Source organism: Cheilinus undulatus, linkage group 12 (genome assembly GCF_018320785.1).
Source record: "Cheilinus undulatus linkage group 12, ASM1832078v1, whole genome shotgun sequence".
Lineage (NCBI taxonomy): Eukaryota > Metazoa > Chordata > Actinopteri > Labriformes > Labridae > Cheilinus > Cheilinus undulatus.
Genome location: NC_054876.1, coordinates 11876716 through 11893467, shown reverse-complemented (window position 1 = coordinate 11893467; position 16752 = coordinate 11876716). Strand labels below are relative to the sequence as shown.

The window sequence follows — 16752 nt, the reverse complement described above, 5'->3', positions numbered from 1 at the left end:
AAGCCTCCAATTTATAAATTCCCCCCAACTTTACAGGCCACTTTGCTGGCTGCTGTTTTATTTTTTTTTTCATCTCCCTCCTCCGAGGTTGTCCTCAGATACTCAGCGTTATTTCCAAACGGAGCGGAGCCGAACGAGTTACTCACTGGAGCGCGCCGTTCTATTTCCAGCCCTGAAGAGTGCTTTATTATTTCTAGGTTGTTAGCTTTTTTTGGCTGCAGGGATGCCATTTATAGCTTGGGTTCAGTGCATGCCCCCTCCTCCTCCTCCTCCTCTTCTTCCTCGGTGCATTCACCCGGTCCATATTTACACTTAGTGGTGTGTGAGAGCAGCTCTGTCTCATCTGCTATGCCAGTTCAACTTGACAGTTCAGACTTAGCACTGCTCAGGACAGCCTGGAGCAGAGGCTGATGACTGACTGTGATTGAGACGGACAGTTGGCGTGTGATGAGTGAAATTGGTGAAAAGTGGCAGAAAAAGAATAATAAATGTTTAATAATAGGCTTTATTTATAAAGCACTTTTCCAAAAGCATGTTTAAAGTGCTTTAACAGGCAGTTGAATATAAAAGAGAAGTCACAGAGTCATTTGCTTGGCGTAGGCCAAAACGTCTGCAATGCTGATAAAGAAAAATAGTAACATAAAAAGGAACAATTCAACCATAGTAACACTAGTTTGTTCAATTAAGGTCATTAAACCTTTGAACTCTTGATTTTTTTTATGTTTGTAATGAAAAGAAAAGACAAAAGTCAGAACTCACAGAAACAAAAAGGACAAAGTCATAGGTTTAATGTCCAGAACTGTATCAGAGTTCCTGTGCATCCTTAATTCCTAAAAGTCTTCCTCTCTCCTCAGGTTGAACCAGCTGACACGGCCCCCCTCCTCAGTCAAGGTATGACCAGGTAAATTACCTTTTCTTCCAGTCTTTCTCAATCTCTCCTCTCCTTCACATCAGCAGTTTAGTTCAAGTGGTGGGAAACAAAGAGACGGTCATGGCACGTTAATATTTACAACCCCCTCTCCTCATTACCTGGAGAGCATAATGTAGCATCTCTCATTAGGAGACAGAGTTCACAAAACATATTTGTCAGGACATAAAAGACGCTCTAACCCGTGGCTTTATGACTCTGTAAATGCTCCAGTTGATACACAAGATGATACCCGCCCAAGCTGATTGATCTATGATCTGTTTCCGGCCCATTGTTCACAGAGTGCCAATAAGTTCTTGGAGTTATTTGACCAACTATCTGGCATCTTATCAAGGCCAGAGCTGCCTTCCTGCCTTTATCAGGCTCACGCAGTCTGAGAAAAAAATCCTCCCTAATTATTAACCGAGAGAAGAAAAGACACAATAATTTGGCTGCATACCAGCCAACTCGGCACTGAGGTACAATGGGGAGCTACTGAAGTTCAAAGTAAAGAAAAACAAGATTAAACTCTGACTCACTGATTAGACGGATGAGGAATGTGCTGCGACTTTGTAGTGAAAGGTTGTCATATTCAGACCAAAGGTCAAGGTTTTCACCCCACCTTATCTTTCCTTTATAACCCTTTAAAGATTTAATTGTCTCCTAAACAGTCGTCAGAATACAAGTATGACACAAAGAATAGAAAAAAGTGAACAGTTTGTGGCAATATCACTTTATTTTTTGGTTTTTGAGGAATAAACCAATGCTAGCCAAGGTTTAATGAAAAGCTTGTTGTCGAGGGTTTTTCATGATAAAATTGCAGCAACTTGTGAAGACCTGAAAATCTGGGATTCCTAACAGGATGGTCAGAGTTCAGAGGAAGAAGCTATGAGATGTGCCAGTTGCATCTCCCTGCAGTATTTGAAGGCAAATTTTGATTTGGTAGAAAACAGAAAGAAGGTTTAAGTTCCTCCAGGTCATTACAACAAATCTTTTTTACCCATTTTACTATACTTGTGTGCTTTCCAAGTACCCATATCAAAGCATACATAAAATATTGGTATGGCAGAATATTATTGTTTTTAGTAGTATGATCCAATGTTATCACAAATCAAATTACAATAACATTGGTGCTGAATATTTTTAGCTGTAATGAGTTAACATGGGACTAAAGCACTCTCTTTGAGCTATTAAAATGCTTTTTTTCACTGCATGGTCACATAGACCTTAAAAACACTTTGAAGTGTGTCATCATCAAGTTGTCATCAGGAAGTCACAAAAATCGTGTTTGAGTTGTGTTGTTAAAACTAATAATAAAGCCATTTTCATGTTTAAAGAGAGGACAGTGGAGTTGTCTTCATGTTGATTTCCTCACTAAATGAATCCCAGACTAAAGGGAACATCAAATATACTTTTATGGAGTCCTTATATCAAATTGCATCACATTGTATTATCTTGCATCCTATTATCATATCATCATGTCATGTGATGTCATGTTGTGGTATGGTGTAGTATGAAATGGTACAGTACAGTTCATTATGGTATCGTAACGTATCGGATCAGATCCCCATCCCATTCTCAACGATTTGTTTAGAGGGAAATACTTCAGATTAAAAGCTGTTCCTTTAGACATGTTGGACTATCTGTAAATGATCGGGGTGGATTATCTGTTTATCTTGTCCGTTGGTTATGATGGTTGTAAAATGCTCCTCCTTGGTGCGTTCAAGGACACTCTAATATTTGGCATTGGAGCATTGGCAAATGAAAATCATCGTTCAAGGTCCATCTTTACAGTCTCTTTGTGCTCTGCTTTGCAGAGTAGTGCAATATTGAATTAAATAAAGGAACAACACTGAAAAAAGGGATAGAGTCTCATCACAAACACCATCAAAGTTTAAAGAAAAAAAAAAGATACCTATAAAAATAATTACTGCAATTCAAATGCATGATATGACAGGGGTGATTCATTTCTGTAAATTTTGTCTTTAAACTTCATCCAAAAAATGTACCTGAGAGATGGTTGAGGAGGAATCTCTCATTTGCAATTAACGATATTCAGTCAGTTTACAAAAGTAATTACAACACAGAGAAATCATATATTTTATAAAAAAGAGGAAAGATTGACTTGAGAGCATCAAAGCTAAAATGTGTAAAAGATAAAGCCTAAAATGTGTGAATATAAATGTCAATAGACCTCAATTCATAGGGGTCCATGGAGGTCGGGTCCATTGTAAAGTTAAGACGTAATAACCATATTTTATTTATCTGTTACCTGAATAATAATTGCTCTTATCAAAGCATCATCTATATATGCTGTAGTGTATAGCTTTCTAAAGAATGTAAACCCTTTTTTCAGAACTAAAGCGAGTTAGAAAATGCAAAAATAGACAAAAAAGGTGGCGAAATGGGATTTTAATAGTAGAGTATATGGATTGAAAGTGGCAAAAATGTGTGTGAAGTGTCAAAAATCAGTTACAAGTGGCAAAAACTGTCAGAAAAACTAATGAAAAGGGGTTTCTAGAGGCAGAAATGGGCACAACAACAGTGAAATGCTGATTAAATGGGCCTAAATGGGCTTAAAGAGTTTATAGTGGCAAAAATGAATCAACAGAGTCAACAAGAGGCAGGAGGTGGCCAAATATGGTCAGTAAAAATGTAGTAGTAAAGTAGTAAAAATGCATGAAAAATTAAGTAAAATGGGATGATAAAGTGGCAAAAATGGGTTGAAAGTGGCAATTATGGGTAGATAAGGTGGTGAAATGGGATTTGTGGCCAAAAAAAATGGGTAAAAAGAGGCAAAAACTGCACAAAAATTGATGAAAAATTGTTTTAAAAAAAGTGGAAAAATGGGTGGAAAAAGTGGATAAAGGGATTAAAAAGTGTCACAAATAAATAATTCCAATATCAGAACCCTATAATAATAATGTTCTCAGCTCCAAAATGAAGTAACTATTTGCATCAATGCTATTGATCCAACACACATGCATTAATACAATCACTAAATCACAACTGGGCTGGGCACATTCTCTGGTTTCTCAGCAAGATCTGTGGACAGGCCTAATCACCAGAGACAAGTTTATTCCTTGAGATCATTAGAAAATCACAGGATCACAGGAAAACCAGTGGTGTTATGTGAAGAATGACAGAAATGAGTTAAATCATGAAAAATCAGTCCAGGTTTACTTGAAATCACTGGAAAATGGCAAAATGAAAAAATAAGGTGTACTAGTATTTCCTGGTGGCTTCCATAATAATGTGAAAATGATCATGTAGATTGTGTTCACTCTTGTTTTACTGTAGGATAACATAATCAATAATTCTGAAAGTGTTTGAAACACTTTGTGCATGCAGCTACATCATCCAATACTAAAGCCTAACTTTGGCAAAAAAAAGAAGTAATAGTTTGATGGATCACCCATCACAAGCAACTTCCAAAGCTCTGCAACTTCATTTGCATTTTGCTCTGATAAATGAGAGCCAGTGGCGGCCTTGACGGCAGGAAATCGATCTTCAAAGTTGTCATATGCTTTGAAGAACAGTCTGCAGAAATATAAATGGCACACAATCTGCAGCTAATGGTCTATAATATGCAAAACTACTAGTTTGGTCTTTAGCTGTAAGTGCTGTGGTGTCATTACCACCAGCAGGGCGGCATTAGCATGCACAGCTAACGACAGGTGACATGAAAAGGCTCCTTCTCGGCTGCCTCACAGATCAGGTTTCAGGAGCAGTTTGTGTGCTCAGCCTGAGGGGTTCATCAGCTCTGTCACACTCAGCAGCTCTAGTTTTTTGTCCCGCTGTCAAACGGAGGCTAATTATAGAGAACAGTGATTACAGACACATGGGGTCAGAGTTGAATACGCCCCTGAACTGGCTCTGAAGTGAAACATGGAGGCACTCTGTGGTGATTGATTTTAAACATTTGTTTTGGAGGATAATCCAATCAGGGATAGGCAGTATTTCCTCCCATGGGTCTGACTCACTGATCAATACAGTTCACAGTTCAACCACAAGTCCCAGAGGGGCAATGAGCAGAATTTAGGGAGCAGAGAGAAGATATAATGTACTATGGATTAAGAGGAAACTTTAGATTAAAGCATGTTTGGTTCTGATGAGAAGTGGGAGTCTGGGAGAGAAATTTAATAGCTAAAGAGAAAAGACGCAGGACCAGCAGAATAAATGAGGATGAAGAGAAGCCGTAATCGCCTAAGCTGTTATACATCGCAAGCTATTAATCTCCAGTGATGCAATCCCAGACGGAGATCAGATACACTGAGATCCAATTAACTTCCTCAGCAGGAGGAGAGACCCGGTGCTGACCAGAGTCCCCCCCGCTCAGCGTGATAACAGAGGACATCCCCGAGCTGGCCGCTGTCAAAAGATCAGCGTGAGATCTGACAGCAGAGCGTCACACTCATTTATTCAGTAATAACAATCCTGTTTGGCTCAGGAAATTAAAAAAGAAAACTCAGACTCCGTCACGGCTGCTCAAAATGTAACGCTTTTATGTGTTTATGCAGCTGCAGGCTCATACTTTCCTTCTTCATGTTCTCATTCTTCAACAAAAGCTCAGAGTCCTCAATCAGCAGAGCAGGGTGGGCTGATGGTGACCACAGATGACATGCACATTAACACGTTAACACATACACACATACACCATTGAGCAGGCTGTCTGTGGAGCATTCAATGGAAAGAGCAACTTCAAGACTTTCCTCATCGTAACAGTCAAAATGTGGAACTCAAGTGGTGATATACATATTTTTGGTCTCATGTTCAGAACCATTAACAAAGTTAGGTCATATCCCTTTTCAGAGCCTTTGTACATTCTGAATGACTGATGTAAAATTGGCAGCCCAGTCAGTAAATTCACATTGCATTATGGTGTTGCAGAAGCTCGAGAGAGTACAGATGGTAAACATACAGACACATACACTCGTTCTCTCTCACTAGCATGCCTGCACATAGAATTGGCTGTTACCCTGAAAAACCCAGAGAATGTGCCCTCCACAGTGGTGATTCATTGACCATATCAGTGCATGTCTGTTGGACCAGTAGAACTGGTGCTAGCATCCTGGCTAACAGTTACTTCATTTTGGAGCAGAAAAGTGCATCATACTATTTTTGGGCCTTAGGTTATATCTTGCCACTTTTTAACCGATTTTCACCACATTTTTTGCCACCTTTTAACAGTTTTCACCAATTTCTCACTACTTTGAACATCTTATTGCCACTGTAAATTTATTTTGACTCTGATGACCAGTTTTAACCCATTTTCACCCATTTTTGTCACTTTTAACTTCATTTTTATCACTTGTTAGCCCTTTTTTCTATACTTTATCCACTTTTAACCCGATTTCTGCCATTTTTTTGCACTTTCAACCCATATTGTCACATTTTTTCCCTCTTTTGACCTATTTTTGACCTTTTTGCCACTTAATTGTGACTTTTTTCAACTTTTAACCCATTTTTGTCACTTTTTTGCCCCTTATTTGTGATTTTAAACCATTTTCTCCCACATCTGTACACCTCTAAGCCCATTTCCTCCACTTTTTCTGCTCTATTTTACCACTTTAACCCATTTTACCTGTTTTTCACCCTTTTTTGCAACTTTAAACCCAATTTCACTTTTTTTGCCACATTTTAACTAATTTTTTGCACATTTTTGCAGCTTGTTGGCCACTTTTAATCCTTTCACAACTAGTCGCCACTTCTAGCCCATTTCCCCCGTAGTTTTGCCACTTTTTCTGCACATTCAACCCATTTTTGCCACATTTAACCTAACTTGGCCGCTTTTACCACTTTGAAGATTGTTACACCAATTATTTGGGAACTACAAACCCGGCTTTGCAACTTATTGCCATTTTGACCCAATTTCTCTCTAGTTTTACCACTTTAATTCCATTTTGCCCTTTTTTGCACTGGTAAGTGTCTTTATTGTACTTTTTTACCACTTTGAACCATTTTTTGCCAATTTTTGCAACTCTCAACCAAATGTGTAACCTTTTGCCACTTTTGATCCTCTGCCCCACCCAAATTGTTACTTAAAACCAGGTTTTGCCATTTTAATTTGTTTTTCAAAGCCCTTTTCACTACTTGTCACCAATTTTTGCTTTATTTCACAATTATTGAATTATTTTTCCACTAAAGTTGTCGCAGTTTCTTCTTTTCTCTGGCATCCTGACCTCTGACATTTATGGCCAAATGGTTTGGGTAGTGTGCCCGTCCACATTGTAATCATAACCTAAAAAGGTAATTTTGTTTTAAGAAAGGGGATTTTGGCTTAATGCCTCCAAAACGTGTTCAGTTTTCCCGTGAGTCAGGGTTGACATTTGTGCGACGTTTGAAGAAAATCCCTCAAGCTGGCCTAGAGAGATAACTCTCACAAGCAACAGATGAACATGAGGCGTGATGACCTTGACATGACCAAGTTAAAGTACAGCGCTGGGTCAAGAGGAGTGGGTTTGGCCTTGGCCTTATACCTCCAGAATCCAATTAGGTCATCCTTGAATCAGAGCAGATCTTTGTGCAAAGTTGGAATAAAATCCCTCAAAGTGTTTTTGTGATATCTCAATAATGATAAACCCCAGAAACATAATACCGCCGACCCTGGCTATCACAGTTATGGAGGCGTTAAAAGGTGAATCGGAATCCTTCAGATGACACTTTGTTTGCTCCATCCTCTCTTTTAAAGAGAAAATGGGAAGCCAGTCACATCTATAGCAACATGACTCCCCTGAAAACTGCCACAAGTTGATTTGATTGAGGTTTATTTCCTTGCCAGACTTCTTAGACCTCCCCTTGTTTGAGAATCCAGCAGTGCCATGGAAGCTGTGAGGAGTCAGGATAGTCTAACACGTATCAAAGCATCCAAAACTCCTAATTATCTCTGTGTTTGGCTGGCATTTGAGCGATTTAATTCTATGTTTGGCTCACAAACAATTGACAGAGTTTAAAGCATCCACTGACACCAATAATCGAGGGAAATGGTTCATCCCAGCGAGGATTGGATCAGCAGCTACAGAACAAAACACATTGTTTTACAGAATCCTCTAATCCTCCTATAAACCTGTTATCCTTTTAGCATGATTTAGCTTTTTATTGTTTTCTGGAACACACCGGTGTGTCTGTAGGTGTAATGATGCAGGAGTGTGTGGTATTTCTATGGAGAGGTGTGTGAATGTGTGGTTTAGAGAGTGATTCGCTGCCTCTCTGCTTCCTGCACTAATCCTGTTGTAGCAGCAGTAGCAGTGGGTGTACTGGAGCATTCAGGGCGGCGTGATGACAGACCACAACACACAGCGGGACGTATTGCTGTCTCTCCAAACCAATCACAGGAGATCACAAGCATGGCACCATGAAGGCTTAATAGACTTCAACTAGAGTTTTATTTTCCCCTTTGGTGCCACATTTTTACCACATATGAGCTTTGTTTATCAGTGTTTCACCGCCGGGAGACGTTTGAAGAAGTTAGAGGATCAAGTTGTGAACATTTGGAGTGTTTTTTCCATCTGATTTTTATTTAATTGTCAGCAGTGGGTTATAATAGCTATGCATGAGTTCAATTGCAGCCTAGTTTGATCTAACTTATGATAGAAATTACTCTCTACTAACATTTAAGGTCCCTTTTAGAGGTAGCACTGTAAATGATAAATGGTCTTGAGCTTATGTAGTGCTTCTCTAGTCCTCTTATCACTCAAAACTCCTTTTAGACCACAGATCAAACTTCCCATTCCCACCAGATGGTAGTAGAGTGGTCACAGGTAAAAACTAATCCCATTCAAACTATCGTACTCTTTCACATCCCACTGACACAGCAGTGGAAGCCATTTGTAGAGAAGTGTTTTGCTGAAGGATATATTGACATGTGACTGCAGGAGCTGGGGGTTTGAACCCTTGACCTTTCAGTCAAAAGACAGCCAATTCAACCTTCTGAGCTACAGTCGTCAATGTTACAAACACTGAATTTAGAGAAACGCTTTTCACTGATTGGTCAAGGCAAGGCTTTAAATTTACAGACCAATCTTCATTCCTGCCCTCACCTATAGTAATGAGCTTTGGGTAGTGACTGAAAGAATGAGACTGTAGGTGCAAAGCAGTCAATATGAGATTCTTTTGGAGGGTCCTGGGCTCAACCTTAGAGATAGGGTTAAAAGCAGGGAAGTAAGAGTAGTAGTAGTAAAGCTCCTGCTCCTTGATCTGATCCAGATGCCTGGGCACCTCCCTGTGGAGGGATATCTTGGTTGACTTGGATGGATGGATGGATGGATGGATGGATGGATAAACAGACAGATAATATTTAGTTAGTTAGTAGTTACTTTGGATGGTATGTTTTACAACTAAAGATGTCTCCATGGTGCAACCAAAAACTACACCTTAACTAGTTAATGTAGACTGTACACCATAACTTAAGACATACATACAAGGGCTATAACAGTATCAAAACTGCATGATGCAAAAATACCTAGGTAACAAGACCGTGGCACTGTATTTACTGTGGTATTTTAAAAAACAAACACTACAAATGAAGACTTAAAAATAAGACATTGGCAATTATTAAACAACAATTGCACTTTGAATCTTACAGAATGTGCAAAAAAGTGACATAGGTGTGCATTAGGGTTAAAACATATACTTATATTTTTGGCTGCATGCCGGCGCTGTTTCCTTTACAGCAACAAGGTCCCTGGTTCATCTTATGGTCAGGGTTAGCATGTTCTCCTTGTGCACATGTGGGTTCTCTCCAGGTACTCTGGCTTCCTCCCACCACCAAAGACCCGCTCATTAGGTTAATTGGTGACTCTAAATTGGCCGTAGGTGTGAATGTGAGCATGCCTGGTTGTCTCTGTATGTCAGCCCTGCGATTGACTGACGACCAGTCCGGGGTGTACCCCACCTCTCGCTCAATGACGGCTGGCTCCAGCTTCCCAGAAAAAAGGAAACCAAAATGCTTCTACACCGTCAGATATAAAAGTCACTGGAGCCTCTACAACCTCAAAAATCACACTTGCCATTTGTACAATCCACCATTTTCACCGTGGTAGATCAACCAGGATGATAGTTAAGCAAGGGCTGATAGTATCTGTAGTTTCCACTTCCCTTCGCTCTGCTGCAGTAAAAAAACACCACTTTTTTACCCTGGAGACCTCTTATTTAAAACAATCACATGTCAACAATAATACCGAGTAGCTTCTGTCACCATGATCAGCGATATTACAAATGCCATTGCGTCTCTATAGCTGACATGTGGCTTGTTTCATAGGTCTGAAGATTTTAGTACTTGCTCAGAATTTCTGTCCAATGAAATTTAACTAGGGACAAAGTGTGGGAAAAGATGGCATTTGCACTGCAGATGTTGATGCCACAAAGAAAAGAAAATCTTGCAAGGAAGCTGCATAATGCTAACTGCTAGCTTAGCATTAATTCCCAGGGACTTAAATTGCCTCTGAGATGAGGATGTTTGATTATTTTTGAAAGATTCTGAAATAGGTTTTTCAAACATGGAATTTACCCTCATTCCCCCAGGGGTCATCAAATAAGGGCAACCAGAGGCTAGTAAATTTGCTAATAATGAGAAACAAAACTGTCAACAAAGGACAGTAATAAATAGGAAATTCATGAAGAAAAACTTATCATAGCATGCAGTTATATACAAATACATGCAGCTCCTAGCTTTGTTATGCAGTATTTGTGATATATATTCTTCAGAAATCTAACATCAGATCACTCTTTGCCTGATTAATCCTTGTATGTGTTGATTTGAATATTTGAAATGTACACTGAGTCATCCAACATAAAGCTTGACTCTAAATCTGACAGCAGCTGTGTGTTCCTGCAGCTTATAGCCGGCTGTTCTCAGACTGGGGAGGGGGTCTGCATTAAACAAACTGTTTATGTGTCGGTATGCTGGAAATATTTAGGTCACGGGCTGGTCATCATGTTATCAGGAAGGTCCTAACAGATGGCCCAGGAGCTTTCAACCTCAGCATTAATTACATGTGAATGTCCTGTGGAGAAGCCTGGCTTTTAACCGTGTCCTCCCTCTCTCCTTTTCTCTCTCTCTCTTTTTTTTAGGTGACAGCCAAATGAGGAGCAATCTGAAGGAGCAACCAAACTCAAAAAGGATGACAAATGGAGATTAGAAGCAGGGGCAGCTGATCTACTTCTTTGAATTCACGCCCATGTTCTCATTGCTGCCATCACCTCCACGATCCTCCTCCTTCTCTTCCTCCTCCTCCTCCTCCTCCTACTGCTGCTCTTCCTTTTGCTCACTGAGGCCGCTCAGAACTAGAATGAGGGAGCGTCTTGCCCCTCCTTGAAACGCCTCCAGATCACAGACTCGTGTCGTGAAGTCGCACAGCAGTTTGCTCAGCGACAGCTGGTGTCCTCCTCACCTCTGTCTGCGAGGATCCACTGAACCTTCGATGGAGGAGGCGGTGGTGCTGGCAAAATCCCCACCCTGTGTGAGCCTTCTGACTCCTGATGCCATACTACTGAATGCTGACCATGAACCTGCCGTGTCTGTCTGTCTGTCTGTCCGTCCGTCTGTCTCCTATGTGTCTGTCTGTTACATCGGCTGTCGATCTGCACCAAGTGCCATGGCGTCATTACATTCCTCCAGACTTTGCACTGACCACCAACAACCTTCATGACTTCCATCTCTGGCTGTGTTTACATGCACAAAATAATCCAGCATCTTGTTATGAATTCAGTTTGATTAAGCTGCTTACACTCACAGCAGGACAGCAGAAGAAGTGTTGTTTTTAACCGCACTTATAAAGCTCTGCTTTAGCTCATATTTTCCACAATTTATTCTGCAGGCAAACAGAGAGGAGCTGCAAAATTCCTGCCCTTAACTGTTTAAAATACATGTTTTTCAGTGTCAAATTATTCTACATATCCTCATCTGCAGTATTAACAACATGAACATCCAGCTTGTTTACTGATAAATGCAGCTTTCTCACCATATATCCGATTTTTTTGTCCCTTGTGCATATAAACACAGCCGTCAACCAAGAGCCAAATAGTGTTACTGTCTAGCGGTCAGTGATTCAGCCTTAACAATTCGAGCTTTCTCATCATCTGCTGTTTCTTTTGACCCCTGAGTGTGTTTTTTATTTGAGCTTTTAGCACTTAATCAGCGCAGACAGCACCACAGAGCATGACAGAGACAAGAGATTTCTGCACATTATTTTGTTGTGATTTTTACATTTTTGTTATGATGTTTGATTTGAAACTGGAGGTTTCTGCCTATGATTGTTTCAGAAAGGATTATGATGCAATCCTTGGTGATTTTTTAAAGCAAACACTGGATTATATATATTTTATAATTTATATTGTACATGCTTTTCCCAAAAGGTAATGCTACTTTTTTTGACTTTTTTGTGTGGAAGCAATACAAACCAACCTTTTTGTACACACTGCCTTATCAGTGAGCTAGGTTTCCCTTTAAAGGGGTGAGCTCTCTGATGGTTGGTTTTGAATTTCTGGACACATCACCCACACAGAGACTGAGTTGCTTTTAATGACGGATTCCAGCTCTGTCCACGCTGGTTACAATAGCAGCCATTGTGAAAAAGAGACTTGCCCCCTCTCGGAATTGTAGATATCCCATTCCAGGTTAGAAAGAGTCACAATTATCGGTTTATTTCTGAGGGAAATAGTAATCCCAGACAGGAAGAGGAAATTCCTCAGCCTCAGGTTGGACTGATGGCGAGCTCTCATTATCGTTGATAGCTGATAAGCAAGGAATTCTTCTTTGAAACCAAACCAGCAAGATCTCAGATGTCCCTGCTGGTCAACAGAGTCCACTTAAAGGTATCATATGCAACTTTAAGAGCAGCTATCCAGTAGATGACGCACTTACCTGCAAATTCCACATACTCCTTGTCTGCTGTGTTGCATGCACACCAAGGATTGCTCAAACCAACAGCATGCCTTCATGCACTGGTTTCTGAAGCAATGCCAGCACAGTGCTACCCTGATCAACTGCAGACGTGAGATCACAGAACTACAAGTTCACCTGGGAAATGTGAAATCATGTGTGGACTGACATGTTTTTACTTGCGGACAGAGTATGTGGAATCTGAGAGTTGAACAACAAACCCCCCTCCTTTCATTTGGTGTCCCAGCCAATAGCAGCAGTTTCTAAAACAGATTGCAAATTGAGATATGCAGCTTGAAATGGATTTGGTTTCCAGTTCTTTGACTTATTTTAGACCAAAAAGAGAATTTACTTTAGTTTTAAGAGTTAGTTGATTCACCTTGCATTGAGCTGAAACAATATTTGTCTGAGAGCTGACAAACCCAGCTGAGAGCAACAAACCCAGAGGGAGTTAATTAGTGTTCAAAATGTTGCATATTATACCTGAATTTAGAGTTAACATGCACAGAGGGAACAAAAAATATACAGTAGACAAAAGCTGCATTAGATTTGATATTACATGCATTAATCACATTTTCATATTTGCGATTAAGCTCATTTAGAAATGAGAAAAAAATCTCCTTTCACTAGTTGTTTGTAGATAGAATGTTTTAGATTTAAGCTACCTTGGAGGAAGTTTTTTAGTCTGCTGGATACAATTTTACAGAAACCTTGAAGCCACTAATGGAGTCCAAGGTTTTAAAACTTGTGCATTAAAGGGAAAAAAGCACTTTGCAGACTTCAAGAAAACAGCAGGAGGAGGAAGAGGAGGAGGGGGGGTCTGACCTCAGCAGAGAAATAAAGGGAGACGTCGAGGTTGTTCTTGTAGCATTGATGTGCTAGCGTGACTCACCGGCTGTGTGTGGGGTGCTGCTGCTGTGTGGGCTGTGTCCTTGTTACAGATCATTAGCTTTAGCTTCTCTCTGACTGCGTGGAGCTCTCTGAATGTGACTCTGTCCAACCTGATGTGTTTACACACCTACATCTTCTTAATGAACTAAGCTTCTTACCTTCCTTTTATTTTTTTTAATGTTACCAAATGAGTTTTTTTATAACTACAATAGAGATATATAAAGTTATATCATGCAGCAACTTTAATATATTGTAAATGATGGCTTGGATGCAATGTATTTATTTGTTACCACAATGAAGAATAATCTATAAAGGGAAGTTTAATGTTTGAGTATACTACACTTTGCTGTTTGTCATTGGGTTTAGAAATGTTCCTCCTTTTGTATCACAGCTAAACAACACAATACCTTTGACTTCACTAAGATTCACCCTGATTACTGTGATCATGAATTAGACTGCTACGGTGGCTCACAAGGACAAATGCACCACAAAGCTTTGAAAGACTCTTACTGTGATGAACAGGCTGATAATTCAAAGCCATGTCCAAACGTTGGAAACTAACACAATGAAAGAAATGCGTTGCTAATTGAAAAGCCAAAACAAGCATAAGCAAATGTGCTGCAAATACACTTTATTCTAGTGGGCCTAATTACATCTAATAACTTGGTCATATGTAGTAATTCTCAAGTAATTCCTTGTCATATTTTGGTAATTCTCTGGTAATTAAGTGGTATTTTACCTGAACCCTAGACCTGACCCTAACCTTATACATTACTTGAAAATTATTCAGCAAGGGCTCATTTTAATTTAGTGGGCCTAAATAAAGAAATTACCAAGTAATTATCAAGCAACTTCTATAGAAAATGATCCTCCTATTTCCAAGAAATAAGTAAAATACAGTCAAATTACCTGATAAAAGCCACAATGTTATGACGGTTAAGGTCAGGGTAAGGGTTCAGTTCGGGTAAAAAAAACAACCTAATTTCCAGAAAATTGCCACAATATTACAAGGTTTAGGATTATGGTTAGGATGAGGGGTAGGATTAGGGTAAAATGCCACCTAGTTACCAGGGAATTGCCACAATGTTACAAGGCTTAGGCCTAGTTGTCCCTATAATTACCAGAGAATTGCTATAATATTTCAAGGAATTATTTGATAATCAATATATTATTACTAGGTAAACACTACCTTAATATTACTGAGTCTTTACTCGGTAAAATGCCATCTTATTGCTTGAAAATTACCAACATATTCTTGAGGAAATTATTGCACATTAACATTTCTTACTTTAAAATTACTGGAGAATTAGAGCCCACTAAAATAAAGTACTACCAAAATGGTTCAAAGTTAAAATCACAAAAAATTAGGGAAACAAATGCAATGGAAAAATGCTTCACAACCAGTCATTACAAAGAAAAGGTACTCCTTGCCTGTAGGGGGCGCTGAATGGAACAGCTTTATTGTTGTATGAAGAGGTGGACACCTTTTATGTTTTCATTTTATATCTGACACAAAATCCCAGGACAGCTCTTCTTAAGGTCATGCACCTCTACAAAACAACCTACCTAACATGTGAGCTTTACCCATACAAAACTTAAGCTCTGATTTTGATTAATTCTAAGAATGCATGTTTATACATAGCCAGTGTGGCTGCTCTTAGATGGCTAGTAAGCTCAGTTAGCCATTCAGCTAGCAATATTTAAAGCTTAATCTCCCTGCTTTGGGAAACCTGGACATTTGAAAAGTATGACAAGCATGTATCTTCAATATGACTGTGGTTGTGTCCCAATTTAGGGTCTGCATCCTTCAGACCCCTGAATTGAGACACAACTGTAGTTTCACTGATGACTATAAGCACAGTTTCAGAAAAGTTTCTGTAAAATCAGCTTCCATTAAGGGACCCCTTCATGAATGAAGAGTTAACATTGTGTTGGCTATATGCAGCAATTTGTGTAGCCCTTTTAAAGATTTTTATAACTTTGGATCAGTTTGCATTCGTCAAGCTTTCTTATGCACACTTTTGTTCCCCCTTTCTGTTTTATTAGCCTCTTTTTGTCTTTTGCAACCCATTTCACTAATTCAGATCCTTTGAGTCACTGCAGTGCATTTGTCGTCATCAGCCACCGTAGACTTCTCACACATTTAACACATTAAAGGAAAGATGCAATGTGATTGTTTCAAACAACCAATTGCTGTCATGTTTAGGGTGCACTACTTTGCATTCATTTTTGTAGCTCTTGTGTAAATGTTTTTTTTTTTTTCTTCTTTTTTTTAATTTTAGAACAACTGATAAAACCATTTTGCACACGTATTGTTCAGGGATTTATTTGAACCATCAACTCCACAGCCTCTGCAGCAGAGGTCTGTCACTTCATGCTCACAGTAAGTGCTGACATTTTGTCTTCGATCATAAGAAGGGACGTTGGCTCTGGTCAGATGGGTCATGAATCGAGTTTCACTTTGCCAAAATTTAGTCGATTGAGCACCAATCCTTTTAGGAGTATAAGTCCGTCGTATTGAGTAATTCTGTGTTAATAATCACTGAAGTGATGTACGGAGAATGTATTTCTTGTCATACAAGAATTCTGTATAAAGAAGCCTTTTTCTGATGTTGAGCAGAAAACAGAGGTTATTTTTATTTTTAGAGCAAGTCAATACAAAAGAGAGGTGTTTGAAAATCAAAGGATATTATTCTAGCTGAACTGTGATAGAAATGTACATGTCTGTAAATCAAATAAACTTATTTAATCACTTCATACCAACGTGTTGTCTCCCTTTCTCTTCATCCAACATGTTCACATGAATCAACATCCAGGAGTATCTACATGTAGAAATGATGTTTTACCAGATCACTTTATAATAGTATATATTACTGCATGAACTTGTTATAAAGTGCTGTGAAAAAGTGTTTGGCCCTTTCCTGATTTCTTATTTTTTTGCATATTTGTCACACTTAAAATTTCAAATCATCAAGCAAATTTTAATACTAGACAAATATTGTAAAAACAAAATGTGGTTTTTAATGATGATTCCATTTGTTAAGAGAAACAAAATATTTTCATATACCAAAGG

The 16752-nt window shown here is 39.1% G+C and overlaps 1 protein-coding gene across 2 annotated transcripts in view; it reads left to right on the top strand.

The window, feature by feature from the left end:
* Positions 1-16436, top strand: part of spns2 (spinster homolog 2 (Drosophila)) — a 128658-nt gene extending 112222 nt beyond the window's left edge. The window contains exons 12-13 of one of the 2 annotated variants that reach the window (XM_041800710.1): positions 855-891; positions 10979-16436. In XM_041800710.1, the coding sequence (XP_041656644.1) occupies positions 855-891; positions 10979-10993 (52 nt within the window). In that variant the 3' untranslated portion in view covers positions 10994-16436. Of the gene's footprint in view, positions 1-854; positions 902-10978 lie in introns of both variants that reach the window. The other variant, XM_041800711.1, reaches the window with a different exon arrangement.
* Positions 16437-16752: the final 316 nt, after the last annotated feature.